The 17,153-nt window shown below is 48.2% G+C and overlaps 1 protein-coding gene across 1 annotated transcript in view; it reads left to right on the top strand.

The window, feature by feature from the left end:
* Nucleotides 1–648: 648 nt before the first annotated feature.
* The window catches only part of Afap1l1 (actin filament associated protein 1 like 1), a 53,152-nt gene continuing 36,647 nt past the window's right edge, over nucleotides 649–17,153 (top strand). The window contains exon 1 of the mRNA XM_051200747.1: nucleotides 649–791. Within this exon, the coding sequence (XP_051056704.1) occupies nucleotides 776–791 (16 nt within the window). The 5' untranslated portion in view covers nucleotides 649–775. The remainder of the gene's footprint in view (nucleotides 792–17,153) is intronic.

Here is a 17,153-nt window from a genome sequence, read left to right as displayed (position 1 = left end):
AATTTCAGAGGCATGCACTGTATTGTGTTTTCGGTGCTAAAATTGTTCTCTTCCGTGGTGTCTATCACCTTGCTTTGGTATCTCTTCACATTTTAGTACATTAGGAACTCAGAAAGTTGAAAGTGGGCCGGTCTACCACATGCCTTACTAGCAATTTTCTGTTTCTCCTTTCCCTGAGAGGTTTTCTTTTTGAAGATCTTTGTTTAATATTTCTCACTCCTTTGTGGTCTTTTTGCCAACCTGGCTATCTAGGCTGGAAGGTGCTCTGGAAAAAACAAACAAACCAAAAAAAAAAACAAAAAAACTCCTGGGAGTGGAGATAAACACAAAGCCAAAAAGGTGAGCCTAAAGAGTCCTAAGGAGGAAAGCAACAGCAATCCCCACAGTCTCAGGCTGACTGGGGATTGAAATGGTTGGCTTCCCTGTCCTTAGCGGAGGGCAAGCAAAACTGAGTGGTCCAGGCAGGTCAGCCACGCAGGCACGGAACCGAAGCGTTTGGGCATTTAGGCTGACCCTGCTAGCCCAGCAGGAGGGCGGTGGAAAGCTGGGCGTGGCTCTGGCCAGTGCGGGACGGACACCGGCGGGCGGCGTAGGGGGCGAGGCGTGCTCGGGTCTATTCCGGGAGCGCGCTGGGCGGGGCGGGGGCGTCCTGCGAGCATCCTGTCTGGGGGAGGGGACGAGCTAGCCGCCAGGGCAGCCCCAAGAGCGTAAGCCGCCCGCCCGTGCAGCAGCCGCTGCGCCCTGGGCTGGGCGCCCCGGGATCCCCGCCGGCGCCATGGACCGTAGCCGGGGTAAGTGCCACCACCGCGGTGGCCAGGAAGGGAGATCCAAGGCCGGGAGGAGCTGAGAAAGAGGAGGAGAGGTGGCGGCGGGGCTTGACGGGAGCGACACTTGGGCGCAGGTGCCTCCTGCAGCAGGAACAATCCCCGTGTGTGTCAGCCCCTCTTGGTCTAGGTCTGAGTCCTCTCGGGTGGAAATTGGCGCGTTTGAACACTCTATTTCCTAACTTTATTCAAGGCTCCCCAAGAATTGTTGAGGTCAACGAGCTACCCCCACCTTGCCACATGTAGGGAAAAGGTGGAATACGGGATACAGGTTACACTCCAAGGACAGCCACACTTGCGTCTCCTAGTGTGCGCCCTGCGAGAAGCCCCAGGGCACAGAAGTTTGCAGCTGCTTTGGGAGAAGGCGGGGCTGCGTGAGCACGCTTCCGCGCGTCTGCTTGTGTTTGGTGTTTTAGAGTCCTGAGGACTACTGCAGTTGGGACTGACCCGGGCAAAGATAAAGGCTTCCTGGGACCTTGTGGCGGGGACAAGGCACATCTTACTAAAGGTTAGGCCGCTGCAGCGAAAGGTGCCTACTTGAGCATGGGGGTAGTGTCAAAGACTTGGGTCCCGCTGGCACCTCTACAATGCAGAGATCACAGGTGTGAAAGCACTTGGCAAACTGAGTGTTGTGTCTTTACCAGAAGCAGTTTCTATTGTTGTTGCTGTTAATGGAAAATTCCTCTCCCTTCCAACAACCATCCTAACAATCCTCCCTCCCCTGCTTGCTCTGCTGGAGCCCCAGGGGCAAAAGTGTTTGGGCTGAGATGAGTGCCCCAGCAGGTGTGTAGATTATCTTCCCCATCCAGGTAAATTCAGAAGGCCTTAGAGGACCCCCACCCCATCCTCTTCACTGCCCCTCTCCAACACAAAATTCAACACCCAGTCTCTCTTTCGGGGTCTTTGGGAGAGCAGGCAGACATTAGAGGAAGGGCTTGAACTTGATTCTTCAAAACTGAGGCATGGTTTAAAGGCAGTTTTCACCTGTTAACTGACTTCTGGGCAGGCGTGCACACCCACCAGGGCAGAAAAGCAGACTAGGCACTTCCCATTCCTTCTCTTCTCCTGCAATGCCCCAACCTCATATTTAATGCAAGGATCATCCTCAGATGTCACATACCATCCTGTCTGGTCCCCTGTACCGAAATATGTATGGAGAACTAAGGTTTGACTGTTCTGTAATCAATATGGTCACTTCAAAATGCAGCCTCTAGCTGGGAGATGGGACCTCCCCGGAATCTCTTGGTGCCCAGAGGACTTTGACCTTTTCTACCTTTTTTTTCCTTCTCCCCTGCAGCTCCTGTCACAGGGTCCTGTTAGTGCTGTAGCATTAGCTTTCTGAATCTTGCTTCCTTGATCAGAAGTAAGCTTCCGGAAGTGATGGCAGAGCTTGCTTGTGAGACAGTGTCTGGCACATGGTGGGAACTGACCCGTGTGGCTATCGAGTGGGATGAAGCATGTTTCTTGCGGCATCTCTAATTAACTAATCAGAATGTCTACTTTTAAAAGGAGTCTGCAAAATTCTCAACAACAGGACTGTTCTGTGACTGACTAAAGGCCATGCCAACCCTTTGAGTAAAGTGGTATGTGGCTGGAGTGCACAAGACCAAGTCTTCTCTCCCTACCTTAATGAGCAGTTTCAAATACTGTGGTGAAAGCAAACATGACTGTGCTGTGGATTAGAGTCTGAAATCTGCCTGCATCTTTAAGAGAAAGTATAAAACATCAGAGATTATGTTAGCAGACTGTGGTGACCCATCCTAGAGTCTCCCTGAGGGACTGTCTGGATTAGGTTGGCCTAAGGGCATGCCTTGGGGGGTGTGGTTCTCCTGATTATGTAAACTGACCCAGCCTAACAGTGGGCAGCATCGTTCCCTAGGTTTGTGGTGTGGAGAAGGTGAGCTGAGTGGGTGCATTCTGTCCCTGGTGACAGTGGATGTGACTTGCTGCTCCAAATTCCTGCCACCTTGGTTTCTCTGCAGTAACCAGCCTCACCTGGAATTGAGAGATGAAATAAACCCTCTCTCCCCTTAGTTGTTTTTCTCAGGGTATTTTGCCATAGCAACAGGAAACAAAAGTAAGGCATAGCCTTCCTTGTTGTGACCTCAGGTAGATATGTACAACCCCCCAGTCTCCCCTAACCATGTCAAGGAAAGTTTTTATAAGGCAGATCTTGTTTTAGCCTCTCCCACCACCTCAGGGTAGGGTGATCTTGAGCAGGTTAGGGTCACCTTGGGCAAGAACACTGTTCAGTATTTGCAGCCATTACAGCTAAAATCACTTGCACTAGACTCCCTGTTCAGTCTTCCATGTTTTCTCTCTGAACAGCTCATGGGTCAGAGGCTATCCCCTCTCAGGAAAGCAGGCTGTGGCACAGTTCCAAAAACCAGGCCCCTTTAATAGCAGAAATCTCTTTTCTCGCAGCATCTCCAGGCTGGTAGCCCAGGATCAAGGTTAACCTCGGACGAGGCCTTTTCCTGGCTTTGATCTTCTTTCCGTATTTTCACACACCCCTTCACTATGGTCTCCTCTTCTTAGATGGACACCAGCCCTGTCAGACATGATGTCCATTCTCATGACCTCATTTGACCTCAGATAACTCCTAAAGGCCCTGGCTCCAAAGCCCATCACATAGGACTTAGGGATTCGATATATGAATGGGTAGCAGGTAGAAGAGGACAGGTGACATGAGTCAGTCCAGAACAGCCACTGATAATAATTTGCAGCCATTTCTGTGTGATGTACAGAGCAAGGTTTAAACCCAGCCTTGACTTTAAACATACTGCTAACTGCCTCCGTGGCGGCAAGGGAACTGCCAAGCCCTAAAATAAGACTAGATTCCAAATCATCTATCGAGGTTTCCCTGTGCATATTCTCTGACACAAAGAGACACATAGAGGATAGGAACAGACCTGGGGAACAGGATTTCTCTTCTCGCAGCAAGCATACTGCCTTGGAATAAGCAAAGTGGGATTCCTACAACGCAGTCATAGACATAGAAACCACTTATAATAGACTCCCTTCCCGTGGGATATCCTGGGCAATGCCTGTTACACAGAGAGAACTGGCCACCAGAGAGGTAGCACACGGGCAGGCCTCATGACTCCATCTTCCACAGGGCAAGCTAGTGAACTTTCTGTCCCCAGATGAAGCTAAAATGTAGAAGTCAAGAATGCCTTTTCTCAGAGGCATACATGTGAAATATATATATATATATATATATATATATATATATTATGAGGAGCACTCAGATGCTTGCTGTTAGTCAGCTTGCCTTCAAGGGCTTGAGTTCTGAACTCATATCATTCCCCCACCATGTCAGATGAGCCTGCCTGTAGCTTTTTCTGTTGCGAACACTACGGCATAAAGAGCTGTCAAAGGAAATGGGGGTGTTTATGAGACAAGACAAAATTTGAAGGGATGCCATATCATGAGAGCAGATTGCTTCTCAGACTAGCATCCCTATAGGAAAGGTAGGGTGTGGTGAGAGATGATTGTCATCCCAGACTCGGTAAACTGAAGCAGGAAGAAGACTACAAACAAAGAGAAATAAAGAAACGACAAAGAGATTAAAAATAAAAAATAAACAACAACAACAAGTGCTGCCTGGGCACACAATGAGGAAATAGTCCTTGACATATGTGTAGGCTACAGACTACTGTCACCTTCTCCTAATGGTCCAGAGGATTCCATAAACACCTCCCTGACGCTGTAGACGACAGGGCTCCTGGGTATGTGTACTTTGATCTAAAGCATTCCTCTTTTATTTAGCTGCACACTATAGCACAACCTCTGTTGGGATTTAGGGACCAGTTTGTGAAGATGGGATCTGGGAAGAAAAAGGGCCAATGCAGTTCAGAGTCAGTTATTTAAAACTAGTGGACTGGTGGGGTTGCTCAGTGGGTAGAGACATCGTCACCAAGCCTGACTATCTGAGTTCCTCAGGACTCACATGATGGAAGGTGAGAACTGACTCAAACGACCTTAGAATGTATGGTGTGGTACATGCCCCCATCTCTGTGGAACTTCCCCCCCCCTCTCTCTCTCTCTCTCACACACACACACACACACACACACACACACTAAATGAAAGGTAAAGAGAGGAGGGGGAGAGAATCTGTTGAGCTAAGCAGATCTGAACCTCTCTCCTAAGCTGCCATCTTGTAGTCTTGCAGTGTCCCCCACCACACACACACACACACACACACACGCACGCACGCACGCACGCACGCACACCAGCACTAGGCCTTTGCTGTCTGCTCCCTGTTCCCTCCACCTGTCCCTCACACTGCTGGTTTTACTCCTTCTAGCTTTGAATACTCTGTGCCTTCCCTTGTGCCACCCTAGTCACTGTCCGACCATGTCTTCCCCAGGGCGGTGTTTCCCAGGCTTCCCAGCTGCCTCTGCCTGCTGCGGGCCGTGTGCCACTGGTGGTTACTTCCACAGCTGCAGTGAACTGGGGCATGGCATGCACTGTTGGTAGAGATCTTTGAGCACAGGCCTTCCCTAGCTTGTTCGTAGCTGCCTTCTCAGTCCCTGCTGCCATGTTCAGCACTTAGGAAATGTCTGTCAAGAGGGTAAAGAAAGGAAAGTGATCAGATCCAATCACGAGTAGACCCTGGATTTGCCATGTCAGAGATCTTGATCTGAGGGACAGAAGTGTGGGCTTTATCATTTCACATTGTTTCCTTTGCTGTCCTCCTTTGTACAGTCAGATCCCAGATCCTGTTGACTCTTACTGGGAAATGGATCTTGGGTGGCTGCTTCTCCTATATCCTGTTCCCCCTACAGGGTCTTCCTGTTTCTACTTTGGGCTTCTCCAGCATGCCTCAGATACCACTCTCTATGTGTCTAAAGTAGAGCTCCAAATCAGGCCATGGAGAACCCAGAGAAAACACACTCCAGAAAGCTGATCAGGGAAAAGCCCTCAAGTAAACTCCTTCTCACTGCTGACTACTACAGTTCTCAACACTGCCATGACCTTTGACCCTGCTCACCCAACCTTCCAGGACTCCTGTTGCCTACCCTAGTTAAGTTAGGGGTAGTCGGATGCCTTTCCCACTTTTCAACCAAGTCGAGCTCTGGGGTCCAGAGCTGTTACTCAATGTAGACTCCTTCTAGCTACAAGTTCTCTTACTTTAACTCTTAAATCACCAAGCAGGGCATGGTGGCACACACCTTTCATCCCAGCAGAGGCAGCTGGCTCTCTGAGTTTGAGCTAGCCTGATCTACATAAAGCTCTAGGCCAACCAGGGCTACATTGTGAAATCCTGTCTCAAAAGCCCTAAAAGTAAATACATAAATAGCCATGCAATTTTTTTTATTATAACCCATAACAGATCTAATTCCTCCTAACCATGCCCTGCATCTTTTTGCAACTTTGAGAACCATTTGACATCTCCCCAGTGTTGTTCACTTCAGCTTGGCCTGGTAGATACTGAGCGTTTACAGAAAACTTTGGTCAAAGGCTAGACCACCCTCTGCCAGTTGGTCATCGTGTATAGTGTCATTTAACAACAGTTTATGGGCCGGGAAGAACTGATGCTGGAGTCTTCCCTAGATACCGTTTCATCCTTGAGTTCCTCTTCTGTGTCTCTTCCCAGCCATGGCAGTGCAGCCACTCTCCTTCTGTCGCAGGTGAAGGGCCTGAAGTTTAGCACCTTCCTGAAAGAGACCAGCCCGGCATCCCTTCCTGTGGGGTCTTCTACCACATCCCCACTTTAGTTCTCCTAAGACTTCCGGTTACTAGTCCCTCCTTAGGAGGCTGGGCTTTAAAAGGTTCTAGATATCCTTGTCATGTGTCTTCCGTGTACGTGTGAGTCACATGTGTAGGACTGTTTTCTGCTTCATATCCTCAGGGTTTAACACGTGTCAAATGCTGAATATTCGTAGTCACATCCTACTCACATTGAACACTCACCGTGCCGCCCGCCTGTCCATGTAGATACTATCATTATCCCCATCTTACAGATGAATATATTGAGTTTTTAAGAGGCTGTCTTTTATCTACTCGGGTATACTACCTGCCTCCAAATCTAAGTTCCTTTCTCATTAGTATATGTTTATCATATAAAATAACAGGCTTCATCATGGCATTTTCAGACATGTATAGAGTGTACTGTGACCATAAACACAATTACCCAGCAGGAGGGGGCCACAAGTATTTCCTCTTCTACTCTCATGTTGTTTCTTCTTTTTTTGTTTCTCTTCTCGAGACAGGGTTTCTCTGTGTAGCCCTTGCTGTCCTGGAACTCTGTAGACCAGACTGGTCTAGGACTCCTCTTACCTCTGCTTCCCAAGTGCTGGGATGAGAGACATGCACCACTACCACCCAGCTCCTGTGTTGTTTTTTAAATCCCGCTTGCCCATATGAGAGAAAACATGTATTTGTCTTCATGAGTCTGGCTTTCTTCACTCAGTTGCATGCACTTTCCTGCGGGTGACATAATTTTGTTTTTTGTAGCTGAGTAGACCTCCACTGTACATACATACCTCATTTCCCCCTATTCATTCACTGATGGGCACCCAAGCTGATTGTGTAGCTTGGCTATTCTGAATATGCCACAGTAAACATGGTGTGCAGGCACATCTGTGTGAGGCAGACTTAGGGGGTCTCTGGACATGTACCCACAGATGCTCTAGCCAGATGATATAGTAGTTCTAGCTTTAGGTTTTTGAAACACTCCTATACTGGTTCCCATTGTGGCTGCACCAATTTACCACACCCCGTCCCCCAGGAATGTGTAAGGGTTCTTCTCCCTACCTCCTCACCAGCATTTATTGTTTCTTATTTCTGAGCTGCTGGCCTGACTGAGGTGACATGGAACCTCATTGTAGTGATTTTGCATTTCCCTGGCGGCTAGGAGTGTTAGGCACTTTTTTTCATATGCTTATTGGCCATTCGTACTTTTTCTTTTGAGAACTATGGTTCATTTGTTCATTTATTAGCTTCATTATTTGATCTTTGCTGTTTAATTATAAGATTCTGTAGTTTCTCCGGCATTCATCCCCTGACAGATGTGTAGCTGGCACCGTGGTCTCTGGGCTCTGTTGAATATTTGCTTTGCAGTATAAAAGCTTTTGGAGCTCCCACTTGTCTTTAACATTGTTCTCTTCTGCTTCTCATGAATGTTGGGGGAGGAGGCACTTGAGGTAAAGACTGCAAGGAAGGGACGGGCAGCTGCTAAGAGAAGGGACACCCTGAGGGACACCCTCCACCAGTGAAAGGGTACAGCCAGCCCTGTGAGCTGAGGTGGTAGGTCTTCCCCCTTCTCAACCTTCGCACGGTACCTGCTGTTGAGAATTTTAAAAGTCACCAAGGAAGCTAAACCAGGAGGGGCCCAGGCTGGGTTAGTCATCCATGTAAAATTCCATTTGGGAATGCCAATGCCGCCTGTCATGGGGGATAGAGGTGCAGCGCAGGCCAGGCGTGATTCTTCGCCCTGGCACAGCTGTCAGGCCATGGTGGGGGCAGAATGTGGCACCACATTGCAGTCATTCCAGCTCGGGGAATTCACCAGCAGCCTGCTGCTCAGGAGGCAGGCCAGGGGGCTTTTTATAGCCCTCTAAGGACAGGGAGGAAAACCGACCCATGAGAAAAGCAGAGCGCTTGTCTTGTCTGGCCACCACCCTCTCAATCATGTAGTTCCCAGTGTGAGTTAAGGAAGCTGGTGCACTATTGGAGGACGGAAGACAGGGACCCAGCCCCTGGCTCTTTAAATCACCTTCTTGGTGATTGTTTGTTTGTTTGTTTGTTTGTTTGGGTCCTTTGTTTTGTTTTTTAAGACAGGGTTTTTCTGTATTGCTTTGGAGCCTGCCCTGAAACTCACTCTATAGACCAGGCTGGCCTCGAACTCACAGCAATCCACCTGCCTCTGCCTCCTGAGTGCTGGAATTAAAGGTGTGCGCCCCACCTCCTGGCTGGGCTTCAGTTTCTTTATCTGACAGATTACTCTGTAGTGACTGTATTAGCGTGCAGTGGTCAGCAGACCTCAACTCGTGTGGGCCAAATAACAGATTTATTAGTGTAATTGTTGAAGAACTGTGCCTGTCCCTTATGTGTTGTTGATGAGCTCCCACAGCTGGGTAGTGGGGACAGACCATATACATCCTACAAAGCCTAAAACACATGATTCATCTAGGCCAGCCATTCTCAACCTATAGGTCAAGACTCCTTCAGGGGTCTAACAACCCTTTCAAGGAGGTCACATATCAGATATCCTGCATATCAGAGATTTATATTGCAATTCATAATAGTAGCAAAATTACAGCTATGAAGTAGCAATGAAAATTGCTTTATGTTGGTTGGAGGTCGCCACATCATGAGGGAGGAACTGTATGAAAGGGTCACAGCATTAAGGAACCACTGATCTAGGCCTTCCCAAAGGTTTGCCCACTCTTGGTAAGGGTGTAGAGAGTGCAAGCCCTGCAGGGAATACTGTGTTGGGGCGTGCTCAACACTGAAAACTGAACCACAAGTCAGCCATAAACAGTGCAAGAGATGGGAACAGCCACTTCCCTCTGCTTCTCAGATTACTTTTAGCTTCAAAATTATTTTTGCAAACGAAATTTTAGGCAATAGAGTTACACAGGGTGAAGCTAGGGAGTACTGAGCACAGCAGCCTCCCTCCCCCTCCATCTTACTCCCAACACAGCCCCCCCACCCCTGTGGAAGCCAAGCAGACCCCATAGATTTTACCAAAAGAACACATGGAAACCATGTGTCCTCAGTGGCCATCTGAGGTTCAAGGGCAGTAGCATCCCTAAAGTCATGTGACAGAGCCTACAGGTGGCATTGCAGAGAATAGCTAACATCCCAAGCAGAGCAGAGACCCATCTTTAGGGGACAGGTCTGTCCCTTAGCTGTGCTTAAGTGGGTGGCACAAGGGCCAGCCCTGCTGCTCCAGAGCCCCCAGGGGTCAGATCTAAGGCTCTGCTGGACAGGTTATGGAAATCCAACTGTGCATTGCATCACCATGGCATCACCATGGCAGAGTCAGGTTTGAGAACCTGTTTTCTGAGAGACCCAGAACCAAAAGAAAAAAAAATTAAAATCTTTATTTTTTTTATTTCATTGGTACAAAGATTTTTTTTAAACCTCAGAGTGTCTGTTACAATTGACATGTTAATTTATTCATTTTTCCCTTTCCTAAAGAAGCTGTTATTCAGTAGATAAAAACATCTTCAGATCAGTGGCATCTTAGGATGGAGAAATTATGATAATTTATACAAAAGCTTTCTTTTGAAGATGGAATCAGATTCATTCATTTGTAGAATAAATATTTACCCTTCCTGCCCATTCTTGTTGGAGGGTGTGCTGAGGGTAGATCCTGCTGATATGAAACTGAGGAAGATTTTTTTTTTAGCTCCACTTGAACCAAGAAAAGCGATCTCCTGGGGCCATGCCAGGAAACCAGAGAGACTAATGGCTTTTCCTCGCCTCTAGCTAGCAGCCAGGTGTGGCTCTGAAGGGCTACAGAGAGCAAGCTCGAAAGTGAGACTATGCTGGTGACCTGAAATCATATCTGGTCGGTGTCCATCAAAGAGAATATGTAAAGGACCAGAGGGCTCAAGGGATACTCTGTAGCCAAGACCCTCAGAAACACTACAGATGGTGTTCCAGGTGGGGGAAGTGGTAGAGAGGAGAGAAAGGCCCAGAAGGTGCTAAGGAGTGAGCAAAACCAAATGCCTGCAGCCCAGAGCATCAGAGGGAAGTCAGCAGAGCCTTGAGTGCCCTCACAGAGGAGGCCCCCCACTCTCGGGATCTCCAACAGGGTGTGTCCCTATTCTTGGAGACTGTGCTGCTTAGACTGTGCCTAATTATAGAGACAGATAAGGCCAGAGTCAAGGGCCTTAGCTGCCTGCTGGTGTCTGGTTACCTCTTTTGGATCCTGTGTGAACCTGCTTCCATTTAATCCTGTTTCTTTGGCTAAAGCCATCAGGAGGGTCCCTGAAGGCCTGGGGGGGTGCTCTGTGCTCAGCAAGCATTCTGATACAATGCTTGGAATTCAAGTTTGTATCTGATTGTCTCTTATAAAGCAAGAGAGGAGGAACCCTAGTTCTCCCCATCACTTTCAAGCCTCTTGCTCATGTACACATCCTTTATTGGCATTGGAGGAAGACATAAGGATTGGGGATGCTCTGGGAACTGGGTGAGAGGCCATTCCTGTTATTGTCCAGCAAAGAATCTGGCTACATTCTGCCTGTATCCTGAGAACTGAAGTCAGGCTAAATTCCAAAGTAATGGTTCATTTATTTGCTGAAGGAAATTTCAATACAGGAGCATTTGGGCTGTAACATGATTACTCTTCACTGCTTCACTACTCTTCAGGTTTCCATGGTGACCTCTATCCCCACTGGCTTTTATAGTCTTTCTGTCCCCTCTGCCTCCTCTTTCACAGTTTCCTGAGCCCTAAGGAGAAGGATCTGAGCTCATTTGATAGTTCCAAAGTCAGTCTGTCTGCTCTCTCTCTCTCTCTCTCTCTCTCTCTCTCTGTCTCTCTCTCTCTCTGTCTCTCTGTCTCTCTGTCTCTCTGTCTCTGTCTCTCTCTCTCTCTGGCATTGTCGAGTTGTGGGTCTCTGTATTTGTGTCCATTTACTGCAGGAGGAATCTTCTTGAGCTGGGGTATCTCATTGGCCCAGGACTTGCCAAGTAGGCTAGGCTGGTGGCCAGTGAACCCCAGGAACCACCTGTCTCTGCTTCCCCAGAGCTTGGATTACAAGCCTTTGTCTGACCTCTGTTTTAATATCTGAGATGCCTCCTAGTGCTTAAGATGTGTCCTCTTACTGACCTGTGCTCCAGCTGTCGCCATCTAGAAGCTGCATGACCTCAGGCAAGATATTTAACATCTGCGTATCCTTTTCCTCACCTGCAAAATGAAAATGATCATGATAGTGCTGTGTGGATCCAGAGCACTGCATACAAACCAGATCACCCCTCATTACTGTTTAAAGCCCTCCCCCCCTTTCCTGATCATTCCTGCTCATCCTCTGATTTAACTAACATCTAATTGGATTTGATCCCTGGAAACTGTCAGAAGGAGAGAACTGACACCTAAAAGTTGTCCTCTGACCTCAACTCATGTGTCAGTCCATACACACACACACACACACACACACACACCATACACATGCACTCATATTGGGTGGCCCAGGGTGGTGAGCTTGATCTAGAAACTCTTCTGCCTTAGCCTCCCTGCTTCTGGGGCCATCACACCATCCTGTTGTTTGAAAGGCATGGACAGGTTAAGGCCACCCTGCTCTTAGTTGCAGAACAGAGTTGCCCCATACCCTCCACTAAGCTGTGAGCCCATGAGGACAGCAACAGTGCTTCACTTAGAGTGTGTCACATTGGCATGGTGTTTAGCACAGCAGTGGAGCATGGCAGGTGCACCTGGAGAGGGGCCAGTGGATTCTTTTTCAAACCTTCTATCCAAGGGTGGACGGGCTCCTGGGAAGGTGGGGAGCCTTGAGCAGAGTGCCCCTTGGGTAGAGGGGCAGTGCCAAGACCACAATATTAGGTTCACTGTATTGAAAAAACTTCCAGCTCTCTGGACTAAAATGAGAAGCAGATGCCCAGGATGCCTCAGTGGAAAGGCTAGGGTCAGCGCAGTGGATTGTAGGTACACTGTAGCCTGTGATGAGAAGCCAGAATCAAATGGATTCTTCTTCCTTTCCCCAGCCCTTGGGGCAGATGACATTCCTCCAAGAGTGCCTGTTTTCCCACCTGTAGGACAGAGGTCACTCGGAAGGGAACATAGGAACAGTGGCCTGACTGGGACAGGCACCCATAAAGCAGCTGGGAAGCCTTGTTACTCTTGACGATGGTGCTGAGTAAGTGATCTCACCACTGGTGAGATGCATGGTCCAGGTGGGGTGCGATGCTTAGGGTGAGCGCAGAAGGACCCTTTGGACAGTCTACTAGCTTGGAAATCTGTTTCCCTGCTTCCCTTCCCCTTGCTTGCAGAAACCTTCTGAAGTGTCTTGGGTTGCTATGAAGTGGGCTCTGAGCCAAGCCCCAAGACTGCTGCCCAGGAGACCTCAGGGGAGGGTACAAAAGGGGGGAAAAGCCATGGAAGTGGATGCCTGAGTATCCAGTGATCACAGGCACTTAGAACTTCACTTAACCATGAGACTTGGAGACTTGGAGTTCTGCCCCTTTCTCTCTTCCTGAAATGGGAGTTTTATGGGGCTTTATAGGCTCTACTCTTCACTGCAAGGTGATTTTATTTTAGGCATCTGCTCCCATATGAAGTGTTTGTCCAGTCCTAATTAGCCACTTCTGGCCAATCGCTCTTCTTCCACTCCTACATGAGTCCCTTCTGGCTTTAACAACCAACCCACGTTGCATCATTCCATGACCTCTTCCGGTCCTCTAGGACTCAGAACACCGTCTTTCCTTTGGGACACAGAGAATTTCCCTTCAGTATCTCATGAGTCGGGCTTCTGCTGTCCTCATTTCTCTCCACATTTTGTCTTCCATACTCCCACTAGAATGGCTCATTAAGGTCTGATTACAGCATTCTAGAGCTTCTCCAGCTCCCAACTCTTCCATATTCCTCCTTTGCAAACCAAAAGTCAACAAGCCACGTAGTTAGGGTTATCACATAACAACCCCAGTACCAGTTTTAGGAATTGCCTTTCTTGTTATTTGGCTTACAGTTTGAGGTGGCTTTAGGTCATAATAAGGTTCAGCTTGGTTAGTAGAGGATGATAAGCAGTGCCCTACTGGATACCCAGACCAGTTTCATTATTTCCATTCTGCATGTGAGGAAATAGACATGTAGAAGTTAATTTTGCCTGAGACCACACAGCTTCTAGGAGGTGGCGGCTGGAGCAGAGGTCATGAGCAGACAGCACTAGGAGAGGGTCTCAGATACTAAAGGAAGGTTAGACAAAAGCCAGACAGAAGAAGCATGACTGTGAGGCGAATGGTGATATTGGTCTGCAGGTAGGAAGCAGAGTGACAGGGAGGGCTATGAAACCACAAGGCCCACTCCCTGGTGTATACTTCCTCCATAAAGCCTTTACACCCTAATGTTCTATAGCTTTCCAAGACATTAGTTGAGGACAAGTGTTCAAATACCTGAGCCACAATGCAGAACAAAGATGTATAAATAGCTGTTTCCCACTGGTGCAGCGTGAGTTTGCACACTGTCGCTTGCCATTGGTGCAGCCTGAATTTGCACACTGCAGCTTCCCACTGGTGCAGCCTGAGTTTGTACACCATGGCTTCCCACTGGTGCAGCCTGACCTGTGCTCATAGCTACTTCACATTGATACAGCCTAAAGCAGCTGTTGGTCCTTATCTGGCTGCTTTCTCACACTGAGGTTTCTGGGTACCGACCTCAGCCTGAGTTCCCATATGGGCCGCTGCTTAGCCTCGCCTCCTGAATCTCTATGGAGTCTTTCACATGCTTAGAACCATTACTGGACATCACATATTTACTCTTCATGGAAATGGATGGGTCTACAAAACCTCAGTCCACAGAGTGCTTGCACACTGTAGTGATGTGGTAAGACTTGAGTCTCACACAGTAGGTAGGCAGTTATGATCACCCACTCTGCTGTTGAGAGAACTAAGTTTCAAACACATGAAGCAACTTGGCTAAAGCCACGTAGTCAGTAAAGAGGTGGCCAAGATTTGAGCCCCTGGAGTCTGTGGATCACAGTCTGTGCCCTGTGTCTCTAGATAAGTGACTGTGTCCTCTCTGAGTCTCACTCGGTCCACTCATAGGCCAGCAGGTTCTACCTTCCTTACAGGGTTAGGAGGAGAAGGTAGGTGACATGTGCAGTGCTTAGCACAACATCTGGGACTGAGGAGCTGCCAATGTGAGGCGCTGTTTCATGGGCAACTTTGGCACCACTACTGCTCCCCCCTTACCTTGGGTGAGGGAGATGGTGCAGACTGTCCGAACGGAAGCAGGCTCCCATCTTGAGTGGGAGAAGGAGGAGGTGTCACAGTTTCCCACTTCCTCCTAGAATGATTTCTGTTGTGAGCTAAGCAGGGAGGAATTCACAGACAAAGGAACAATTCTGGGAGAGCCCTATCCCACAGCCAGAAGCTACTTCCTCACAAGAGGAAAGTTATAGGCGAGCCCCCACCTCCTCCCAAGTGCAAATGACATGGGGCTTCCCTGAGACCCAGAGCCAGGAGCTGGTTCTCCAAGCAAGAGCCCCTCAACAGGGGCAGAGTTGCTGCTGGGAATAGCAGTAAAGACACTGGACGTCCCTGAGCCCTGTCCTCAAGTCTGGCTCCTAGATTCGGCCACCAGATATGTCCACATGACTGCTTCCCCCATTGACCTGACCTTCCTGGCTTCTTATCTCCCTATCATGCTGAAATTACAGCAGGTTAGAGAAATTGCTAGCCTACCATCCTGGTAATACCCTTGTTTACAAGTACAATTCATTCCCCTATCACCGTGTGCCAGCACATCTGTGAGTTCCACATTCTCATACCTAGGAGGAAAATGGTGCTCAAAGAGACAGCATAACCAAAATCACCTTGCAAAGATGAGGGGGGTAGTTAAAACTCAAAGCAAATCCTCTGAGATCAAGTCCCTGACCTATCTATACACACAACATTCTCCTGTTCTTGAGCCTCCTTCCTACAAAGCCCTTCTTTCCAGCCATTGCTCTTTTTAACATACACAAGCCTTCCAAGGTGACTTGCATGGGATAAGACTGAACTCCCGGAAGATGCTGAGTGCCAGGCCCTGGCTAGGCAGGCAGGGGTGTCTCTACTGCTCCTTGTCCACTCCATTTATACTACAGTCTTCCTATATAACAGGACAACAGGAAATGTTTACTTTGATGGGGGAAAAAACAAAAAGCTGCTAGTCTAACCAATACCGCCACTTCCCGAATTTTGTCCACTGTTTGAATGTTCCTTGGTCTTCGAAGGAAGCATTTAAAAAGCCACAGGAAGAAGCTGGGGTCCCCTGTGGCTCCAGCCAGGTAGATTTGCAGCAAATTGAAAGAGACCTTGAGCAGAGAAGGAGAGTTCTGAACCTACAGATGGAAGGAGTGATTCTGCTAGCCTTCCCTGTGGTGCCAGTGGCCTCTGCAGAACTAATTCCAATTGAGCACCCATAGGAGCAGCATTCCAGAGGAAAGACATCACAACCAGCCCCTCCCATTCTGCCATCCTCAGACTTATAAAGTCATCACCTATATATAAAATAGGGCTAGCCCACCTTTGTACAGATTAATGCATGTGAATAACATGAAGTCTCTTAAAGCAGGCAAACCACCCATGCTGGCTGAATGCCTACAATGTGCTGGATGCTGTTCTCTGTATGATCTTCCCTGTCAAGCCATTCCTACTGAGGGGCCATACTTGTGGGCTAACAGTGATACATGTACAGCACAGGGCTATTTGTCTCAGACATGCATGGCTAAGAAATGGTGAAACAGGGCTTCAACTTAGGGGGTTCTGTTAGTTACTTGTCTTGTTGCTAGACAAAAAGCAATTTATGTAAGAAAAGGTTTATTCTGGCTCCTGGTTTGAGGTTACAGACTGTTGTGAGGATGCGGTAACAGGAGTGTGAGGCAGGTGGTCACAATGTATCCACAAGAAGCAGAGAGCCTGGATCCTAACCTATATTCTGGTACTATCCACGTTTAGGGGAGGTTTTCCCACCTCAGCTAATCCAATCTAGAAACTATATCACAACCCTGTGCAGAGGTTTGCTTTTGTGGCGATCTAGAATCCCACCAAGTTGCCAATCACAGCTAGCCATCACAGACCGTTTGCTACAGTATCTTCTTATTTCCACCATTTACAATTTAATGTGCTAGAATTCACACCCACCACCAACAGACCGCACCCTGCAATCTTTCGAGGCTATATTCCCAGTGAGACTGCACACAGTCCTTGGGAGCTGAGCCAAAGGAGCAACTGGGCTTTCATTCCCTTTTTTTAACCAGAGCTTTTTGTTTTTGTGCTTTTCTTCTTCCAAGCACGGTTTCACTCTGCTGAGCCACAGTTGGGATGGACATGTTTGTTTAGATCACATTAACTGGCTGTGCCTATAATTCATTCCTTCCACCAGTCCTTTGGCATATACTTCATGTGTGGTGCGAGCATGCTCCTGACCACATGGAGGAGGCCCAAATTAGGGAAAGTGACGGAAAAAAAAAAAAAAAAGGCACACCGAGGATTTGATCCCAGCACTACACAAACAACCAGTGGGATGACGCGCTTGTCGGGAGGATCAGAAGTTCGAGGCTGAGGCTACACAAGGATACAAGAGACTCTGTTCCCAAAATAGAAAAGAGTAAGGGGGTTCAGTTTTACTATTTGTAGGCTGGAGAGATGGCTCAGCA

This window comes from Phodopus roborovskii, unplaced genomic scaffold, assembly GCF_943737965.1.
Source record: "Phodopus roborovskii unplaced genomic scaffold, PHOROB, whole genome shotgun sequence".
Taxonomy (NCBI): Eukaryota; Metazoa; Chordata; class Mammalia; order Rodentia; family Cricetidae; genus Phodopus; species Phodopus roborovskii.
This window is presented reverse-complemented; position numbering and strand designations above follow the sequence as displayed.